A 20,434-nucleotide genomic window follows, 5' to 3' on the forward strand; every position below is an offset into this window, starting at 1 on the left:
AATAAAACTAAAAAAAAAAGACCGTACCCTTTTATGTAATGATGTTTACTTTGAATTTATATTAGTTCACACAAACACTCCATCCATGCTTTTGTTCCGGCCCTCCGGTCCAGTTTAAGAGCCCATTGTGGCCCTCGAGTCAAAAAGTTTGCCCACCCCTGCTCTATTAAGACCATTTAAAAAAATTTTTTTTATTGATTTCAGAGAGGAAGGGAGAGGGAGAGAGAGATAAAGATATCAATGATGAGATAGAATCATTGATCGACTGCCTCCTGCACCCAACTGCGGATTGAGCCCACAACCTGGGCATGTGCCCTTGCCTGGAATCGAACCCGGAACCCTTCAGTCCATAGGCCAACGCTCTATTCACTGAGCCAAACCAGCCAGGGCACCTTTTTTTTTTTTTTTCACTCCTGTCTCTCCCATGGGGCTGTGAACCTTGAGGATAGGGACTGTGTCTTCCTCACCTTTGTAATCCCAGCAGCTAGGACAGCTCTGACTCACAGAAGGTGCCCAAAAGATATTTGTTGAGTGACTGACCGCAACAAGCCAGCCTCTCCCGGTGCCCTCAGCGGGTCAGGTCTCTGGCTCACCTCGGCCTCTCCTCGAGTCCCCAGCTCCCCGTCTCCTTCAGATAGGAAAACACACCCCCACATGCCCGCTCACGTGGCACCTGCACCCACACTCCTCCTGCCCACGCAGTGCTCTCTCCTTAGCCTTTAACGTCAAGATCTCTGCCGCCCGTCACAATGGCCTCGAACCACACGCAACTCTTGAGCACTTGACGTGTGTCTGGTCGGAATTGACATGTGCTGTTCGTGTAAACTGCACACTGAGTGTTGAAGACTTGGTGCAATATATGTATATATATGTACATACATTAGTTATTGTTGAAATAACAATACTTTTTACATATTAGGTTAAATAAAATCTGTGATTAAAATCAAGTTCACCTGTTTCTTTGTAGCGACTAGAAAACTGAAGATCGCACGTGGGGCTCGCATCATCTTCCTGTTGGACGGACAGAGTGAGTCCAGAGGCTCCGGGGGCCGGAGGTGCCTTCTCCCTCCAGAAGGTGGCGATCGCTTCTTGCCTGTGACATCGTGCCGGAAGGTCTAGAACAGCGGTTCTCAACCTGTGGGTCGCGACCCCTTGGGGGGGTCGAACGACCCTTTCACAGGGGTCGCCTAAGAACATCGGAAAACATATATATAATTACATATTGTTTTTGTGATTAATCACTATGTTTTATGTTCAATTTGTAACAATGAAATTGGGGGTCACCACAACGTGAGGAACAGTATTAAAGGGTCACGGCATTAGGAAGGTTGCGAACCACTGGTCTAGAAGGTTCCTGAGGAAACGTTTCTGCACTATGACAGACATTGAACCCTGAATTAGTTTGGGCCCCACTCAGCCCAGCAGTGAACCAGCCAATCTATGCAAAGGAGGCTTCAAAGACCCCCCAGAAAGTCCCCCAGCTGAGTGCCCTCCTCCACGGGAGGGCCAGCATGTGGCTGGGAGACCCCTGCGAGTGGCACGATGCCACACTTGCAGTGCGGTCTCTGTTTATCAGGGGTCGGTCGCCTTTGGGGAGATGGGCGTGCAGTGGGTGCTGTGGGGCACAGCCCCCCTTCTCCTCCAGGTCTGACAGCTCTGTCCCCCAGTTGCCGGGCGCTGGCTGCCAAGGCTCAGAGCTGCATCCCTGTCCGAGGACTGCCCTTGGCTGAAAAAAGATGTCTCCCCCGTTTAATGATGGTCTGCATGAGAAACAAAGCCGCCCTCGCGCCTCCATTCAGGACCTGGGGGAAGGGCCACCCCGGCTCCGAGCCCCTCCTGCGGCGGCTGAAGGCTCCGCTACACGCGTCCTCACCTTCACCTCTCCCTCCGCCGGGTCTGCGGACCTTGCCCCCGCAGGTGTTGGCCTGAGCGCACTCCCACCAACGGTCCCCACGCAGAACTCACAGTCGGAAAGTCTGTTCCTGGGGAATCTCGCCCTTAACAACAGCTGGTGCCAGGTGTCCTCCCCAGAACTTAGAGATCAGAGGCTCTGCGGTGACGCAGGTGTTAGGATCTTCTGAAGCTCCCAGGTGATTCCAACGTGCAGCCGGTGTGAGAACAAACAGCTGGTTTGAAGCAAGGAGGGCTGAGTCGGTGGCAGCAATGGCCAGTGGCCTCAAACCAGGCTGTACATTATAGGGGTTTGGAGGGGTTTGTACATTATAGGGGCTCGCCCCACCCGAGCTCAGACACGCATCCCCTCCCCGCCTCCCCCACCCCCCGCCAGGGTGCCCGGCTCTTCCTGACTCTCAGTGCCCTTTCCCCGGCCTGTGCCGACCGTCCTCCCTCAGACCTCACAAATCTGGTTTCCAGATAAAATGCAGGACACTCATGAGATCAGAATTTTGGGTAAACAGTGTGTTAGTGTAAGTACGTCCCAAATAGCGCACCGGACATACATACTTTAAAAAGTTATTTGTTGCTTACCTGAAATTCAGACCTTTATTTGCTAAGTCTAGCAGCCATACCCACAACCTACATCTCCTGCGGCCACTGTTGGTCGGGTGGACTTGATTACGGGCCGGGAGGGGGGGGCGGCACGCTGGTGGTGTCGGGGTGCTTGGGTGCTCTGGAATGCCTCAGCTGATTATCACTTGCCACGCCTGGGACTAGGGACAAGTTCTGTTACTCCCGCTGTCCGAGCGCTGTCTTCCAGTTGACCGAGGCCCGTGATCACCCGCCCCGCCTCTGCTGCCCCGCGGTCTAGCCATGTTTAATATACTGTCTCGTCTTGTTCTTGGGGGCAAGAATAGGACCATGTGGCCGTCGATCAAAAGAGAGGCCGACTGAACGGCCTGCCCGCCCTTCTCTGGCGGCTCCAGGAGCTCGTGATCGGCCACCAGGGGGCGCAGGGTCGGGGGGGGCCACAGAGTATGTATAAGGTGGACAGAGGCCTTTGCTGGGATCTTGAGGCGGGAGGTGCCCAGCCCAGGTCCTGGACGTGTTCTGGGCACCGGGCCTGAAGGCCCGGCCTGAGGAGGTCTTCTGGTCAACTCTGCGGGGTCTGTTGTGGCCGATGGAGGGGGTGCTGCTGGGCCTCAGACAGCGGAGGGACCTGGGAGAAGGGGATGAGGGTGGGTGTGTGGAGGCGCCGGGCTGGTCTGGGGTCACCTCCATGTCAGGACCACGTGGGCCAGCAGCATGGGCAGGGCTGACACCACCGTCCCTCCCAGATCACAGAGCACGGATCTTGGGTGAGAACAGGCTCTCCCGGTATGGGTGGGCCGGGGATCAGCATTGCTAGGCGGGTGTGGGAGCCAGGCCCTGGGCAGGAGAGGCATGTGTTGGAAGGACAGGGGTGGGTACTGACAAGGGACGAGCTCAGGTCACAGGAGAGGCGTGAGCTGAAGGGGAGGAAGGGGGGCAGGGGCAGTCTCCGGGACTGAGAGACGGGCCTGGGTGGGGCGGGGGACGCAAGAGCAGGAGGCAGTTTCCCGGAGCAGGAACTCACCCCAGGTGCTGGGACGGTGGCGCCGAGGTCCCTGGCAGTCAAGGAACCTGGGCGGGTGTCGGACTGGAGGGGTCTTGCGAATATGTAATAGACTTCCAGGGGACACTCAGGTACAGGAGTGCACAGGGAGGCAGCCTGCTGGGCCTCCGCCTCCCCCAGCTGAGCAGCCTTCCACTCCTTACATTTCCAGCCCCCGAAGCCTGAAGCCCGCCGCGGGCAGCCACTCCCCCGTGGGACCGCCCCTGCCCTCTGTGGCCTGGGTGAGTCGCCCGTGGTGCTGGATGCTGGGTGGGTTTGCTCGCTCTCCTTTCTGGATAACCTTCCATCTTGTGTATATCCCACAGTCCCTTCTATAGCCAGTGGCCTTTGGGTTGCTTTCAGAGAATATTCTTGCTCCTTTAGTGTTTGGCGGGTACGTGGGGTGAGATTGTGCTCCCGGGGGCATGTCCAGCTTTAGTGGGCACTGCCCGAGGCTCCCAGTGGAGGCCGCACCACCGCGGGGTGAAGTACCAGGGGGGTGGCGGGCGTGGGAGGCCAGGCGGGGTATCGGGATGGCCAGGGGCGAGAACCCTCAGAGCCTTTCTCTTGTTTGTTTTTGTGACAGCTGGACAGGGCACGAGGAGCGGGGAGCGTGAGGACTGAGCGGCACCTGTGGGTTTGGTGCTCCCGAAAGTGTCCCACTAGGGACCCAGACTTTGGTTACACACGTGACGGGGGGCGGGGGGTAATTTTCACGGGCAGGACATGGAGGGTGCCAGGGATCAAGCCCTCACAGTGGCTTGCCGCAGCCCCCGCTGCAAGGCCCGCCGGCTCCCCGGGCTCATCGGCTCTACCTGCACCCCCGGGGCCAGATTTAGGGTCTCCTCCCTTTGCTTGGGTGGACTCTGACGTGGGGACACTGTCTGTGGAGCAGCAGGCGAGCCATGAAGACGGGGACCGGCCATAGGGAAAGCACTGGACCCAGCGGGGAACGGGAGGCAGACCCGGGGAGCAGGAGGCAGACCCGGGGAGCAGGAGGCAGACCCGGGGAGCAGGAGGCAGACCCGGGCTGCCGGCCGCTTTGCTGTTCTTCACCCCGAGCGCCCTGTGAAGCGGGTGGTGGTCTTCGCCGGCCCGTTCGCCTCGCTGGTGTCTGGCTCCCTGTGAAACGGGTTAATCCTCGCTGGACCGGGCGTGGTGTGGATTAAAGAGACTGCTCCCTCCTGCTGGTGAACCTGGGAGGCGGGCGGGGGATTAGAGACCTCTGAGCGCATCATGTGGGGCGGCCACCTGCCCCCACAGGCATGCCCCTCAGCGCCCGGATTTCCCCGGGTCCTGCGCCTGTGCACGCACCGGGGTGACTGGCTCTGCAGGGGGAGTGTCGGGCTTTGCCTGGTGGGTGGGACCCCCGCCCCGGCGCCCAGCCTGCGGGGACAGGCGTATCCTGCGTGGGGCTTTGAGACGCGGTGAGGGGAGGTGGAGGCGGAGGCAAGTTTGGAAGCCAGGGGTTTTGTTTGTTTGTTGTTAATCCACCGGAGGACATTTTGCATTGATTTTTAGGGAGAGGGAAAGACAGAGAGAAACATCCATGTGAAAGAAACACATCGATTGGCTGCCTCCTGTGTGCGCCTCAACCAGCACTCGGGCCCGGGAGGAGCCTGCAACCAAGGTACGTGCCCTTGACTGGAATCGAACCCGGGACCCTTTGGTCTGCAGGCTGAGGCTCTGTCCACTGAACCACACCGTCCAGGGCACCAAAGGTAAGCGGGGGTGGCCCCCTCTAAGAGCTGTACATCTGCAGGGGTCATGGGAGAAAGAAAAGCGAGCCAGGGCGGAGCAGGGGGTTATCTGGCCCCTCCCCATACCCGACTCCCCCTCCTAACCACCCCAAGGCCACCGGGTAAAGGTGGGCTCCCCAAGGACCTACTCTGATGAAGGGGCTTTCCCTTTAGGGCTGAGGACTGAGGCTACACCATCCTGTACCCCAAGGGCTCTGAGCAAGTAAGACAAGCCCCCCCCAGCTGCATGAGAGCGGCCCGTGGAGGCTCCTGTCCCTCCTCCCTTGGGCAACACTGTCGGGGTGCCCTGGGCTCCCCTGAGCCCTGCCCACCCCTCCTGCTCTCCTGGACTCCGATGTCCGGAAGGCAATGAGGCTAGAATCGCAGCGAGAGCTGCTCTGTGGGTACTTCTGGCTTGGAGGAAAGGGTGGGGAGAGCACCCTTGTTTAATCCCCAAAGCAGCCGGCGGGGGAGGGGAGGCGGGGGCTGGCCCCACCCCAGGTGCAGCTACAAAAGAGGCGAGACGCACCCTCACTCTGGCCCCTCCCGCCTGGAGAGGACGACCAGACTCCTGACCAACAGAACAGGTGCCAGCACCTTCATCTCCCGCAGAGGCGTCCCTGAGCCCGGGCACCCAGAGGGGCCCCGCAGCGAGGATGTCCACGCAGAGCATTCACTGCCTGCCGCCTGCGATGCCCGAGCCCCTCGGCTGCCAGCGGCGCCACACGCTCCCCGCCAGCGAGTTCCGCTGCCTCACGCCCCAGGATGCGGCCGGTGTGTTCGAGATCGAGCGGGAAGGTGAGCAGCCCCCCCATCTGGGGCTGGTGCCCGGAGCTGCAGCTCCCGGCGGGAGCTCAGGGCCTATGGAGTGAGAGTATCAGACTGTGTGCGTGTTCCCATGTGTGTATTCCCATGTGTGTGCGTGCTCCTGTGTGTGTTCCTGTGTGTGTGTGCAGCCCCGAACCCCCTGCTTTCCTGGGGGAGGGCTGGGGGTGGACGTGTGGCACGGTGCCCTCTGAGCCGCCCACCGGGGCCTCCGCCCGCAGCCTTCATCTCCGTCTCGGGCGTGTGTCCCCTGTATCTCGACGAGCTCCGGCGCTTCCTGACCCTGTGCCCAGAGCTCTCCCTGGGCTGGTTCCACGAGGGCCGCCTCGTGGCCTTCATCATCGGCTCGCTGTGGGACGAGGAGAGGCTCACACCGGTGAGGGCAGGGGGGTAGGGGTGCTCAGGTGAGGGCGGGGGGGTAGGAGTGCTCAGGTGAGGGTGGGGGGGTAGGGGTGCTCAGGTGAGGGTGGTGGTGGGGGTAGGGGTGCTCAGGTGAGGGCAGGGGGGTAGGGGTGCTCAGGTGAGGGCGGGGGGGTAGGGGTGCTCAGGTGAGGGCGGGGGCGTAGGGGTGCTCAGGTGAGGGTGGAGGGGGGTAGGGATGCTCAGGTGAGGGTGGAGGGGGGTAGGGATGCTCAGGTGAGGGTGGAGGGGGGTAGGGGTGCTCAGGTGAGGGTGGTGGTGGGGGTAGGGGTGCTCAGGTGAGGGCGGGGGGGTAGGGGTGCTCAGGTGAGGGCGGGGGGGTAGGGGTGCTCAGGTGAGGGCGGGGGGTAGGGGTGCTCAGGTGAGGGCGGGGGGGGGTAGGGGTGCTCACGTGAGGGCGGGGGGGGGGTAGGGATGCTCAGGTGAGGGTAGGGCGGCGATGCCCAGCTCCAGGAAACCCCTGGGAGCGGCCCCCACCCCGGCCCTGGCCCCGCTCACCCAGCCAGACGAGGGGGCGGGGAGCCCAGAACTGCTTCTTCCTCCAAACCAGACAGAAGCACAGGCTGTGGGTCCCCTTCTGGGGCAAGAGGTCCTGATCACGGGGTCCCCAGAGCCCTCGCGAAGGGCCTGCCATGAGGCCGGGGGTGGGGGCATTTATTCACTTTGGGGTCCTCCTTGGATGGGAGAGGCCCGACTGGGGGCACCTGCTGAGGTGTGGGCACAGGTGACGTGGCCGCACGCCTCTCGCCCGCAGGAGGCCCTGCTGCTGCACCGGCCCGGGGGCCACACGGCCCACCTGCACGTGCTGGCCGTGCACCGCGCCTTCCGGCAGCAGGGCCGGGGCTCGCTCCTGCTGTGGCGCTACCTGTGCCACCTGGGCGGCCAGCCAGCCGTGCGCCGGGCCGTGCTCATGTGCAAGGACGCGCTGGTGCCCTTCTACGGGCGGTTCGGCTTCCACCCCGTGGGCCCCTGCGCTGTGTCCGTGGGCCCGCTGGCCTTCACGGAGCTCCAGTGCTCGCTGCAGGGCCACGCCTCCCTGCGGAGGTACAGCTGCTGAGCGGGCTGGGGGGGGGGGGCGTGGGGGGGCTCTCCATCCTCCAGTGCCCTGCCCTGGCCTCCCCAGCTCCACCAGGATTCCCAGGCAGGGGGGAGGGGTGAAATAGAGAAAGGCCACGCCCAGCTGGTGTGACTCAGTGGTTGAACCTATGAACCAGGAAGTCACTGTTTGATTCCTATTCAGGCCACAGGCCCAGGTTGTGGGCTCAGATCCTGTGTGGGTGTAGGAGGCGGCCGATCAATGATTCTCTCTCATCACTGATGTTTCTCTCTCTCTCTCCCTCTCTGAAAGCAATCTATAGTAATAAAAGTGTAATATGCTAATTAGACCGGACATCTTCCAGACATCATTCCGAACATCTTTCCTGACAAAGCCAGGGCCCGAGGGAAGCAGCCCGGGTCCCGGGTGCCAGAGGGAAGCCTGTGCCGGCAGCCGGGGGAAGGAAGGCCTTCTCTTGCACGAATTTTTGTGCATTGGGCCTCTAGTAAAAAAAAAAAAAAAATATATATATATATATATATATATATATATATATATATTTTTTTTTTTTTTTTAATAGATTTTTAAAATAGAGAACATGGCCAGTTCTCCCAGCTGAACACGAGGTGTGTCCTGCAGGCTGTCCCTACGAGACCCTCTGGACCTCCCGTACTCTAGGCTGTGCCCGAGAAGAGGGCAGCAAGTGGGGACAAGCAGCCCTGCCTCAGCCTCCTCCCATCTCAGAACCAATGGGGCCCTGCAGGAGGCAGGCACGCTGGGCTCAGGATCAGAGCTGTCCTTCACAGGAGCTGTGCAGGGCCCTGTTCTCCCGGGTCCCAGGGAGGTCCCTTCTCACTCTCAGCCCTGGAATGGGGGTAGGGGAGGAGGGTGAAGGGACTGCCGCTCCCAGCTCCAGGACCCTGGGTCCTCTGCCCACAGTCACCTAGTGGGTGGCTCCCTGCGTGGGGAAGGGGGTTGGGCGAGGCACAGGTACAGTGAACAGAGCTGTCCAGGGAGGCCTGCCCCTTGGCCCAGCCTCACTGCCCCTACAAGCACCACCAGTCTAAGAATTTAACTCCAACCCCTCAAGGGACCCCCCTGAGGCCCGCGATGGGAGCCCAACCCGGTTTCTATTCCAACCAAATCCCCCAGGAAGTCCCACAAGATCCCCACGGCCCCTTTCTGCCAGCCCCTGCCCCCCGAGTTCTTTCCAGCCGACCCCCACCCTCTCCCACCCTCAAATTAAGGTTCCCGCTTTCACTCTTCCCGAGGGCTCGGGTCAAAAGAAGACGTTCCCTGAAGAGTATCATTTAATACACCCAGACATCATCCATACAAAGTTAGCGTTACTTTAAAAATTAGGACCAAACTATAAACGGGTAACAGACGCCCTGACTGAGCCCCAGGCAACCCTGGGAGCGGGTCCTCGGGGTGGCCCAGCCCCCGCCCCGGCCGATGGTGGGGGGCCGCTGTTGTCAGAGGCAGCCCCTGAGGCAGACACTGACGGGCGGGGTGAGGGGCGGGCGGCACAGGCTCTGCTCGCTGCAAACACGCCAAGGCTCCCGCTCCCTGTCTCCATGCGGCTGCTCTGCCCTAGGCCACGGCCAAAGCCTCACCCACACCCGGTCACCTGACGGCAGACCCAGCAGCCACTGAGGAAGGGGCTGGTAGGGCAGAGAGGGGAGGAGGAACAGGGAGGGGGTCGTGGTGAGGCAGGGGTGGGAACCCGGTGGGCCGCCTGGCCACGTCCCAGGTAAGGGCACGCGCACAGTCATGGTGGGAGAGGCCCCAGCACTCAGCAGAGGCTGCGGTGGGAGATGGGGGTCCTGACAGCAGGGTAAGTCGGGGCCTGGGCCCTGAGCTGCGGAGAAGGAGGTGCTCAAGGGTGCGCCCCAGCCAGACCAGGAACGCCCAAGGGGCACCTCATCCCCCGGGGAACCCGCCTGTGTGACCATCTCTGAACCGGCACCAGGGCCTGGGCGCCCTGTCGGTGGGTCTCTGGAGTGTGGGTGGGGCGCTCTGCAGGCAGGCAGCCCGCCCCAGGCTCGGCCCCCGTGTCCCAGGCTCGGGCCCCATGTCCCAGGCTTGGCCCTCATGCCCCAGGCTCGGGCCCCATGTCCCAGGCTCAGGCCCCGTGTCCCAGGCTCGGCCCCCGTGTCCCAGGCTCGGCCCTCGTGCCCCAGGCTCGGCCCCCGTGTCCCAGGCTCGGTCCCCATGTCCCAGGCTCGGCCCTCGTGCCCCAGGCTCGGGCCCTGTGTCGTCGGTGGTGCTGCAGGCGGCAGCCTCACCCGGCCGGCCGGGCGGGGGTCAGTGCAGCACCTGGTCCAGCTCGTACTTCTCACAGAAGCGGCTGGTGAAGGGGAAGCAGGTGAGGTGCTCGATCCAGGGCCAGTGGATGGGGTAGACGTAGAGCCAGATGACCAGCGAGGCGAAGAGGCCGGCGAAGACCAGCAGCGACACCAGGATGAGGGCGCGCTTGCGGTACTTGTCGCTGGTGCCGAAGGTGATGTAGGGCAGGAAGGCGAAGGCCAGCAGCAGGCCGCTGAGGAAGCCGAAGATGTGGGCGATGTTGTCGATCCAGGGCAGCAGGCCGCACACGAACAGGAAGAGCACCACGGCCGCCAGGTTGAGGAAGGCCTTCCAGGGCCGCTCCAGCAGCTGCCAGCTCTGGAACAGCTCCACGAAGAGGCAGGCCAGGAGGCCGAACTGCGACCCCGCCGGGCCCACCTGGGCAGGGAGGGGGCGGCTCACTCCCAGGTACCAGGTGCGCAGGGAGCCCTGGCACCCGAGTCAGCCTGTTGGGGAGCCCGACCCAGGGTGGGGCCCCGAAGCTCTGGGGCTGCTGGGCCTGGTACCTGGGAGTACGAGGCTGGGCTGCTCCCACCACCCTTTCAGCCAAAGGGCACCTTCCACGTGCCCCGTGCTCCGGGGGAGGGGCCGGACACTGGACAGGGCAGCCGCCTTCGGGCGAACGGGTCAAAAACTGCCATTCCTGCCGGGCTGGTGTGGCTCAGTGGTTGAGCACTGACCCATGAACCGAGAGGTCGCTGGTTCAATTCCCGGTCAGAGCACATGCCCAGGGCTGCGGGCTCGATCCCCAGTGTGGGGCGTGCAGGAGGCAGCCAATCGATGATGTTTTTCTCTTGTCGATGTTTCTATCTCTCTATCCCTCTCCCTTCCTCTCTCTCTAAAAATCAATAAAGACATTAAAAACAAACAAGAACTGTGGTTCCTATGGGTCAAGAACGGTCACACACTGGCAACTTCCTATGGCTCTACCTACAGGTCTGTGACCAGGCGGCAGGCAGGGGTCATGAAGAACCGAAGCAGAGAGGAGGAACGGAATGAGGGGCAGCGCAGAAAGGTCTTTCTGGAGGTGCCATCTGAGCATGACTCAGGGGCAAGCCCCCTCTCGCCCAGGATTAAGGGATCAGCCAATAAGCCTCCAGCTTAGCAGTTCATCCGCTGTTGAGCCCAGCAAGGGAGGGGCCGTGTGCCCTCCCCACCCCCCTGCCCCCACCGAGTCCCTACCTCTGCTCGGTACGGGAGGAAGATGGCGCTGGCGAGATTGCCGGTGATGCCGCTGAGGATGAAGATGATGGAGATGCGGTGCCAGCCGGCCAGCTTCTCCAGGTCCCGCAGGATGGTCATTTGGAAGACCACGGACACGAAGCAGTGCACCAGGCTGGGGCGGGGGGACAGGCATCAGCCTCCCCGTCTGCCACGGCTGCCCGCCAGGCACTCCCAGGGAGGTGGAGCGGGAGGGCTGCGCCCTGGCCCAGGAGCCCCTCTGCGGGGGTCCAGGTGGGCGGCCACCCCGGGTGGGCATCTCGGTGCCTTACCCGGCGTGGAGGAACAGAGACAGCCAGAGCCTGTAGAACTGGTCCGGGACCTCGGGGTTGAGAAAGGGCAGCAGCCCGCACACCTTGTCCAAGCAGTGCACCTGGGGGCGAGCAGGGGGTCAGTGCCTGCGCCTGGCTGGGTCGGAGGCCCGGGTGTGGGGTGGGCAGAGCCGATACCCGCTGCAGGAGGGCACACGTGAGGCCAGCTGCAGTAGCTGCCATGAACGGCTCCTCTTTGTGGGGGAGCGGGGGGAGGGTAAAGAACTATGAATTTATTAGGTCATCTGGAAAACCAGATGGGGCTGAGCCCCAAAATGGCATCAGCCTTTTTTCCCCAATAAATATATTTTTATTGATGTCAGAGAGGAAGGGAGAAGGAGAGAGAGAAACATCAATGACGAGAGAGAACCATGGATCGGCTGCGTCCTGCACGCCCCACACTGGGAATGAAGCCCACAGCCCGGGCCTGTGCCCTGACCAGGAATTGAACCATGACCTTCTGGTTCACAGGTCGACGCTCAACCACTGAGCCACGCCGGCCGGGCAATGCCCAACGTCTTGTGTCCAGAGCCCCACTGGGTCCCGCCAGGCCCCACCTCACCTGCGAGCAGAGCGTCGCCTCCTCATGGAAATAGCCGTGCATGAACTCACAGTACTCCCGAGTGGTGATCTCACAGCTGGGGGGAGGGGGGGTGTCAGGGCCCGGAGTACCTGCCCACCTTGCCTGGCGCCAGTGCCTGGCCACAGCCAGCATTGCTAGTGGGAAGGCGGTGCCCCTCTGAGACCCGGCTCCGGGGAAGCGCCCCTTCGTCCTGCTCCCACCACAGGGCCCAGAGTGGACGAGGAGGACATGAGCGCAGCGCGCAGGGCGGGCGGCTCACCTGCCCTTGGTGCCGATGCAGCAGGGCCGGCCGCGGATCTGGCAGTCGATGTGCAGGAAGCCCGTGCGGTTGCTCCTGGCCTGCTCCGTGCAGATCTGCGGGGCACCGGCCGGGTGGGTGGTGTGGCGGGAGCCCCTTCCCGCTCTTCCCAGCCCACTCTCTGCCCCGGGTACTCACTGGCCACTTGGTAATGTCATCAGGCCAGATGTGGGCACCACTGGAGGCCGGCTCCTCGCAGGTCCTGGAGGGAGAGGCCAGAGGGGGGCAATATGAGGGGCTGGGGCACCCGCAGCCAGCCACACCCACCGCCAACGTCCCCTGTGGGGGACACAGACAGTGTGACCCTCAACCCCATCTTCTCAGACAGCCTTGCCGAGGGCCACCTGGGACTCTACCTGGGGTCCTGGTGGCACACGGCGCCTGACATCCGCTTCTGGCCCTGATCGGACTTGTCCATCGGGGGCCCCATGTCATCCTGCCACTTCACAAAAGTAGCCAAAGTCTCCTGGGGGAGGGAGGGGAGCTGGTCAGGCCACGACGGCCATACCCACCAGAGAGGTCAGGGGACACACCAGGATCGGGCTCTTCCTGTTTCTCAGGACCCCACCCCTGGGTGACATTCTCAAGACCCGGCTTTCACTGGCTTGGGTTGGGGAGGGCGGCAGCCTTCCAGTGCTGGGCCATGTGCAGGGGTGGACAGCGGTGTGTACAGGGGTGTGCAGGGCTGTGGACAGGGGTGCATGAGGTTGGGGAGGGCAGAGGAAGGAAGGGGGGACGTGGTCACTGCCCTTGAAGGGTCCCTCCCCCAGGCCAGGGCAGTGGACGTGGTGTGGGGCCCAGGGTGGATGGCGGCCCCGCCCCCACCGAGCAGTCCTTCCGCTGGGTCTGGATGCAGCCTGAGTGGTCATTCTGGACGCAGCAGCCCGAGTCCCGCTCCAGGTCTCGCTCCCGCAACACCAGCTGCTCGATCTGCTGGTCCTTCCGGATGCAGGGCGAGAACTTGGCTCCCAGGTGGATCAAGTCAATCTGTGTGTGTGGGGGCGGGGGGCAGAGGGGTCGGGGAGTGAGCTCCCTGCTCTGTTAAGTGTCCCCTGATGAGGGGTTACAGGCAAGCCGACCCCTCCCTGCCCCGCTGGGGAGACAGGGCCCGGGGCTCCTGCTGAGATGCTGGCTGTCCCTGGGCCCTCACCGAGCTGGGGCCGATCCAGAAGTTCTCCTGCTGCAGGTACTTCACGCTCTCGTACACACCTTTGTTCCTGAGCACCTGGGCAGGGGTGCAAGGAGGTGGAAGGAGGCGTCAGGGATTCCGTGCCAGGGCCGGCCCCCAGGAAAGGGCCAAGGGGCAAAGCAGTGGCCAATGCACCCTCCCACCTGGGCCAGGTTGTTGCTGTGGGAGGCACTCAATGGCCCGCGATGCTGAAGCCTCTCAGGGGGCTGGGACCCCAGGATGGAACCCCACTTCCGCAGCCCAACTCACCAGCTGGGTGGTGACGTGCTGGGCGAAGCCCACGGGCGCGATGCCGTACGTGCAGATCACCAGCAGCGTGATGATGATGTGGACGAATGTCAGCCAGTACGTGAAGTAGGGCCTGGGGCAGAGGCTGGGTCAGCACCCCGACGCTCAGCGCCCCCTGCTGCCCACCCTGCACTTCCACTCATCCTTCACCAGCGGCTTCCAAAAGGCACCTTTATGTGCCTGTCTCCCAGCTCCCAACCCTTGGGTGGCTTCCCGCTCGCTGCCCCTGGATAGAGTCTAACATCGGCCCCTCCCACTGGTGGCAACGCCCTGCTGCGCCCACCCACCTCCCAGACTTCCTCTCCTCTTGCAGTTCCTGGCAGCCACAGGGCCTTTGCACATGCTGCTGCCTTTGTCAGGGAGGTTCGTCCCATTTCTCCTCAGCCAGTTAACTGCTGCTCATCCTGACCGCACCCCCGGCTGCTCCCTCCCGCTCTCCGCCCCCCTCCTCAGGACACGGCCACACTTGTTATTACTTAGCGTTTTGTAATTTGGGATCGAATCTCTATTGGATCACTGCCAATCGTCCACTCGGCGAGAACTGCCCCTCCCCATTCTCTGGCTTCCCCCAAGGTCTTTGCATGTGTTCCCCCCCCCCCCAGTCCCCTCACTCATGGCTGGGGCTGGGGAGGCTAACTGTCCCTCTGACCCACCCAACCCTCCCTGCTGCATTCTGTCAGGGCTCCGTCGCAGGGCCTGCGGGCTGGCGCTCAAAATGGATGCTGTTGACGGACCGCTGCCTGGGAGGCCGGGAAGTGGGGAGTCCCGGTGGAGAAGAGGCCCCTCCCAGCGCTCCCGGAGCGGACTCACCGGTGGCTGTCGAAGCTCTCCAGCTGCCGCTGCACCGTGCTGCTGATGCTGCGGCGGTAGCGGCGGTTCAGCCAGCTGCCCACCACGCCCAGGCCGTAGTGCCGCTTCTGCCGGTCGAAGGCAAAGTGCTTCACCTTGGAGGCGATGCGCTTGCCGCGCTTGGCCACCGGCACCGGGGTGCGGCCGTACTCCCTCCTGCTGGGACGGCGGCGCTCAGCCCGGTGCCACCTCACGCGGCCCACGAGGAACTTGGGGTCTGGGGACCCCCCACAAGATTCCCGGGCTCTGGGGAGTCCTTTCCCAGCTCTGCCACCTCCCTCCTCCTGCAGGAGGGGCTGCCCAGAACTCACAGAGAGACCTGCACCCCGTCAGGGGAGACGGGGGAGGCCGAGCGCGGGATCGCCCGGAAGCAGCTGGCGGAGAGTGGGGGAGACTCAAACACGTCGTCGGGCATGGAGCTCATTTCTTCCTGGGGTGGGGGTGGAGTGGCGGACACACAAGGAGGCAGTGTGAGGAGTCCTGGTCCCCAGTTCTGCCCCCACCGCTCAAGTCAAAGGCAGGCCAGGCAGGCGCGTCGGGAGGGAAGTGGAAGGTGCATGTGTTGGCCCTGACCGACTTTTCTGGGGGACATCCTGCCCCACCCCCAGGCCCTCGCTCTGACAGAAAAACAGGGACCTAGGAGCGCTCCAAGGTGGCACAACCATCCCACCAATGGGCCTTTGGATCCCTCAGGGGCTCCTGGCAGGGGATGGTCAGGGCCAGGTCACTCCGCCCAGCTCCCAGGCCACCCTGCCCCCTGCCCCGAGGGCCCGCGCCCCATGCTTGCCTTACTAAAAAACGAGGAGTCAAATGTGTCTGCCCCGTCGACTGCATCCTCCTCCAGGAAGCTGGGGTAGGCGAAGCTGCGCTTGACCACCCGGCACCGCGGCGCAGCGGCATCCAGCACCGAGCGCCCCTGTGCACAGGGCCGAGGCATGGGCATCAGGCGGGTCGGGCGCCCCCAACACCAAAGGGACGTCAAGCCCTCCCTCTGGGGATAGCGCCTCGAAGGTGCGATCAGCCCAGAGCACCGAGGGCCAGGAACACGGCACTGGCTTCATAGCCCTGGATGCATCATCCCTCCCCCACGGTTGGCTGCTGTCTTCTCTCTGGACACCTCCTGTCCTCTGGCTGGGCAGCTGACACCCACCACTCACCTTTATTCCTGAGACTTGTGCCATCTCTCCGAGGCCTGGCTCCTCGGCACGGCAGACGAGGCCCTGCCCATCTTTCTGATCCCATCTCCTGCCATTGTAACTAAAACCACATGGACCCACCTGCTGCTCCCCCAAAGGCCACGCCCCCTTCTACCTCTGGGCCTTTGCATCGGCCTTTCCCTCTGTTGGGAATGCTGTTCCTTTCCCTGCTTTCCTGGCAAACTTTTCCTTATTTTTCTGGGCTCGGCTCAAGTGCCTTCCCTGACACATCCCTTCTCCTGGGCGAGATGGGGCAGCTCCTGCTCTGGACAGGCCTCCGCTTATCACACTGAACGGTGCCCTCACCTGGGCTGGGCTCTCCCGGGCAGAGAACTGGCTCATTTCCCTCTGCAGCCCCCTTGCCCAGCACCATCAATGGGCTCAGTGAACGGGTGACGAGGGCTGACGACACATTTCACTTCCTACTTTCCCAGCCCATCGGTGCAAAACCAGTTTCCCAAGCCAGAGAGCTGCAGGGGCGCAGGAGGGGATCCGGGGCTGGGACGTGGGCCCAGCCGCTGGGCTGCAGGCCCTCCCTCTGCCCAGGGGTCCCAGGCATCCACTGCCCTGGGCACAGAGGGAGGCGTTGAGGTGGGCTCTTGGGGGGTGCTGTGGGGAGCGGGAGGGAGAGTGGGCAGAGGCAGGCGGCCTCACCTTGAGGAGGGCAGAGGCAGCTTGAAAACTCATGTGGGCCACAGACATCCTCTTCCGGCGGGGCAGGTGGCCAGAGCGGACGCTGGTGAAGGAGGTGAGCGACAGGACCCCGGGGGTCAGCGGCGGGTGTGGGGCGTGGGGCCGGTCCACCTCGTCCGGGTGGCGGAAGGCCCGGCCTCGGGCCAGCGGGTCCACAATCTGGACGGGAGGGGGGCGGTGAGCAGAGCGGCCGGGCCCCTGGCGAAGCGCCCGCCGCCCGCTCGGCCCGATGGAGCCCACCTTGGGCATCTTGCAGGGCTTCGGAGACTCAGTGTCCGGGAAGGAAGGCACGTCCTGGCTGGGGAGCTCCAGGTCGCGCTGGCACGAGGCCTTGAGGCGGCCGTAGCGCACGCTGCAGTGGTGCAGGCTCCGGCGCTGCCAGTGCTGCCGCTCCAGCTCCCAGTCGCCGCTGACCCCGAACCACTGCGCGGTGCCCCTGCGGACGGAGGGCGCGGTGTGCGCGTGCACCTGCACGGCCGTGAGGCCACGAGGACTAGGACAGGGCACGCGCGCGTGGAGGGGTAACGGGGGCCGACCGTGCCCACGTGTGCACAGGGGAAGCGATGTGCATGCAGCTGTGACAAGAGGTGACCGTGTGTGTAAGGCTGACGAGAGGTGACCTTGAATGTGTGAAGGGAGGTGACAGGTCATGTGCATGTGCAGGGCATGACCAGAGCTGACCATGCACATGTGTGCACAGGGGAAGTGATGAGAGTTGATGGCACACGTGTGTATGCAGAGAGTGACAAGGCATGTGTGTAAGGAGTGATGACAGGTGACTGTGCATGTGTGCAGGGGGTGACAAGGTGAAGGGCACACGTATGCAGTGTCAGGGGCAGGTCAGCTCCCCCTCGAGCCCCTGGTTCGGTCCCCGTGGCCAGAGGAGCAGAGGTGGAGAAGAGTCCAGAGCATGAGGAGCGGGGCTGGGCCGGCCCCTGGGAGCCACTCTGAGCGGCAGTGGCCACCCCAGCCCCTCGAACCCCTCGGAATCCACCTGTGACTATGAGAGGCACATGTCCCTGCGCCCCAGCTTCCCACCTGCAACACGGTGTTAGACTCCCCGTCCACCCTGAGGGAGAGGCCGCTCACTAAGGCCAGCCTGTGCCTTCTAGAACGGGACACGGGGACACAGGGACACGGGGACAGGCCGGGCGGGCGGGCGGCGTGCTCACTTGCGGATGCTCTGAGACAGGGAGGCCTGGCGGCGGAAGCCGGGGCGCTTCTCGGAGCCCTCGTGCCATCGTCCCCGGGGCTCCTGCAGGCTGACGCTCTTCAGGAAGGCGGGGTTCCTGGGCCTCTGTGGGGGGCGGGAGGCAGCAGAGGGTGGGCGTGCGCACGCGCGGAGCCCGGCTCCCAGCTCCCAACATGAAACCTCTGAGAACAAACCTCAGCCCCAACGTACAGCCCTGAGCGGCTTTCATCCCGAGGGTCAAATCACTGTTTTCTAATGTTTTTCAGAAAACCCAGCGTGCATTCCCTGCCTCCTCACTCAGCGCTGCCCCGTCACGCCACGGCGCCCGGCCTGCCGCTGTGTGTTTGAGAGCACCCGTGGGGGAGCGGGCGGCACCAACACAGCCCCTTTATGCCCAGGCTGCGCGGGGCCCACGCTGCGCCCAGCCGTCTTCAATGAGCTCTTTATGGACCGGAGTCCAGCCGGTTGGAAACACTGATTCATGTGTGTTCTCTCCGAGGGGCTGGGGCTGAGGGCACACGTGCCCCTTCACCCAAGTCCCACCAGGCAGCCCACGTGTCCCGCCCCCCCCCCCCCCCCCGAACGGCCGGGCGAGGAGATGGAAACGGCCAAGTCCCAGGTGGGAAGGCCCAGCCTGTCCCTGGGACAGCAGCTCCCATTTACCGTGAGGCGGCGCTCCTGAGTGCAGGGCCCACTCCCTGCGCTGTTTGGGGCCAGACGAGGGGCACAGGCCTAAGTCAGGGGCCACATGGGCAGCAGTGCTGGGGACGGAGCCTCCTCCAGGAAGCGGAACTGCCCGGAAGGTGTCCCCGGGGCACACCTGGCACCCGTGGCGGACGGGAGCCGGCCGCCCTCACCTGGGGCAGCATGCTGGCGTGCTCATCAGGGGCCGCGGTCTCGGGCGGCGGGATGGTGATGGACAGGTTGGGCGGCTTCCGGCTCTGCAGGCGGCTGCCGGACACAGAGGAGACGCTCTCGCCATTCTTGTCTGCGGAGGCCATGGTGGGCAGGCGGGCGGGGTGCTGGAAAGGAGATGGGGAGGGGGACACGGGTGTGTCGAGAACCAGAAGGGACGTGGAGACCCAGGTGCCAGGGCGGGCAGCCCGGACTGAGAACAACCTGCCAAAAGCTGGTTCTACCCTAACCCCAGACACCAAGTCACAGGGCAGAGACTGAATCCGGCTGAGTGGGGTTCGGCAAGAAGGTCTATTTCTGCCTGGCCGGGCGTGGCTCAGTGGTTGAGTGTCAACTTAGGGACCCGGAGGTCACGGTTCGATTCCCGGTCAGGGAACATGCCCGGGTTGTGGGCTCGATCCCAAGTGGGGGGCGTGCAGGAGGCAGGTGATCAGTGATTCTCATCATTGATGTTTCTCTCTCCCTCTCCCTTCCTCTCTGAAATCAATACAAATGTTTTTTTAAAGGTCTATTTCTGTCCCCCTTCATTTGCATTCCAAGCCAGTAGGGTCTGGGAAGTCCCCAGCTCCCGTCTCCGTCCACTTCTGGTCTCTGCTCAGGCAAGGACCACAGGCCGAGAGGAGCAGGACACAGGGTGCAGAGCTGCAGAGGTTGTGCCGCCAGGGGGCCAGGCCCTGCCTTTGTCCCTGGGGCAGGGCCCGGGGGAGGACGGAAGGCTGGGAGCCATCTGGTGACCAGTCCACAGCCAATGGCCCCGCACTGCCGGGAGGGAGGAAGTGGCGGCTCAGCCTAATTCTCAGACTCGAAAGACATCTGTCCCTGTCCCCCATGGCGGCCTGGTTCCTTTTTCAAAGGTTAACTGAAACTGCCACCTGTCTGGTACCTTTTTCTTTTCACGGAGAAAAAATGTTCTATCTTTTTTAAATTTTTATTTATTTTTTACAGAGAGCAAGGGAGAGGGATAGAGAGTTAGAAACATCGATGAGAGAGAAACATCGATCAGCTGCCTCCTGCACACCCACTACTGGGGATGTGCCCGCAACCAAGGTACATGCCCTTGACCGGAACTGAACCTGGGACCCTTCAGTCCGCAGACCGACGCTCTATCCACCGAGCCAAACCGGTTAGGGCAAAAATGTTCTATCTTATTGATACAAGTAATATATGTTCACTGCAAACAAAAAAAGAAAGAAAACCCGGAGGACCACATAGAGCAGAGTGAGCCCGTGGCCTGCCTGTCGCCCGTCCTGCAGGAGGAAACTGCGTGCCTGTCCTTCCAGATCCCTCTGCACGGAGGACAGGACCCACGCACGCACGCACTCCGGCCCTGGGGCAGCACTGCCCGTCAGCCACACAGGCAGCTCCTTCCTGGGGACTGCGAGGTTTCGCCGGCGGAATACCCGAGGTTCCCTTAGCTCCAGATTGGTTACGATGCCATGTCACTCCGTGCTCACTGCTGTCCCAGGGTTTCCTGCTCTCACTTAAAACACAGCGCAGCTCCTCCCCGGGACCTCTGGGCCCTGCGTGGCTGTCCCCACCCAGCCCGCTCCCACCCATGCAACGGTCGGGGGCCCCTCACTGTCTCCCACCTGCCAAGCCCTTCAGGGAGGTGCTGGGGGGTCGTGGCCACAAACACAGGCTGGAGCCGGGCGGCCTGGGCCTGAGGGGCACACAGGCCTGCACTTGACCGCGGGTCACCGCGTCCTTGCCGACGGTGGGGGACTCCCTTCCTCCCTCCTGAGCATCGCACGAGCGCGGCCCACAGGTGGCAGCACCACGTATTGCTGACCATCACGTAAAC

General features: G+C 63.1%; 2 protein-coding genes across 4 annotated transcripts; one reads left to right on the forward strand and one right to left on the reverse strand.

Moving 5' to 3' along the window:
- Nucleotides 1–5,924: 5,924 nt before the first annotated feature.
- Nucleotides 5,925–7,570, forward strand: AANAT (aralkylamine N-acetyltransferase; the record flags this gene model as incomplete). Its single annotated transcript, XM_081110238.1, has 3 exons — nt 5,925–6,066; nt 6,315–6,469; nt 7,268–7,570. 3 exons carry the CDS (start codon nt 5,925–5,927, stop codon nt 7,568–7,570), a joined length of 600 nt encoding a protein of 199 aa, XP_080966364.1.
- Nucleotides 7,571–8,843: 1,273 nt separating this feature from the next.
- Nucleotides 8,844–18,734, reverse strand: RHBDF2 (rhomboid 5 homolog 2; the record flags this gene model as incomplete). Of its 3 annotated transcripts, XM_081110261.1 has the most annotated exons (17): nt 8,844–10,276; nt 11,081–11,234; nt 11,392–11,492; nt 11,993–12,068; nt 12,273–12,367; nt 12,450–12,513; nt 12,668–12,777; nt 13,137–13,298; nt 13,462–13,536; nt 13,750–13,861; nt 14,599–14,793; nt 14,949–15,067; nt 15,425–15,553; nt 16,488–16,685; nt 16,767–17,019; nt 17,699–17,823; nt 18,576–18,734. In XM_081110261.1, the coding sequence occupies 17 exons, from the start codon at nt 18,717–18,719 to the stop codon at nt 9,857–9,859; spliced, it is 2,532 nt and encodes an 843-aa protein (XP_080966387.1). In that variant the 3' UTR covers nt 8,844–9,856. The 3 variants fall into 3 exon arrangements, with proteins under 3 accessions (XP_080966387.1, XP_080966389.1, XP_080966388.1); XM_081110262.1 differs by lacking the exon at nt 11,081–11,234 and having other exon boundaries at nt 8,850–10,276; nt 16,767–16,962; XM_081110263.1 differs by lacking the exons at nt 16,488–16,685; nt 16,767–17,019; nt 17,699–17,823; nt 18,576–18,734 and having other exon boundaries at nt 15,430–15,537.
- Nucleotides 18,735–20,434: the final 1,700 nt, after the last annotated feature.

This window comes from Myotis nattereri, assembly GCF_964212035.1.
Source record: "Myotis nattereri genome assembly, chromosome: 16".
NCBI classification, from domain to species: Eukaryota; Metazoa; Chordata; class Mammalia; order Chiroptera; family Vespertilionidae; genus Myotis; species Myotis nattereri.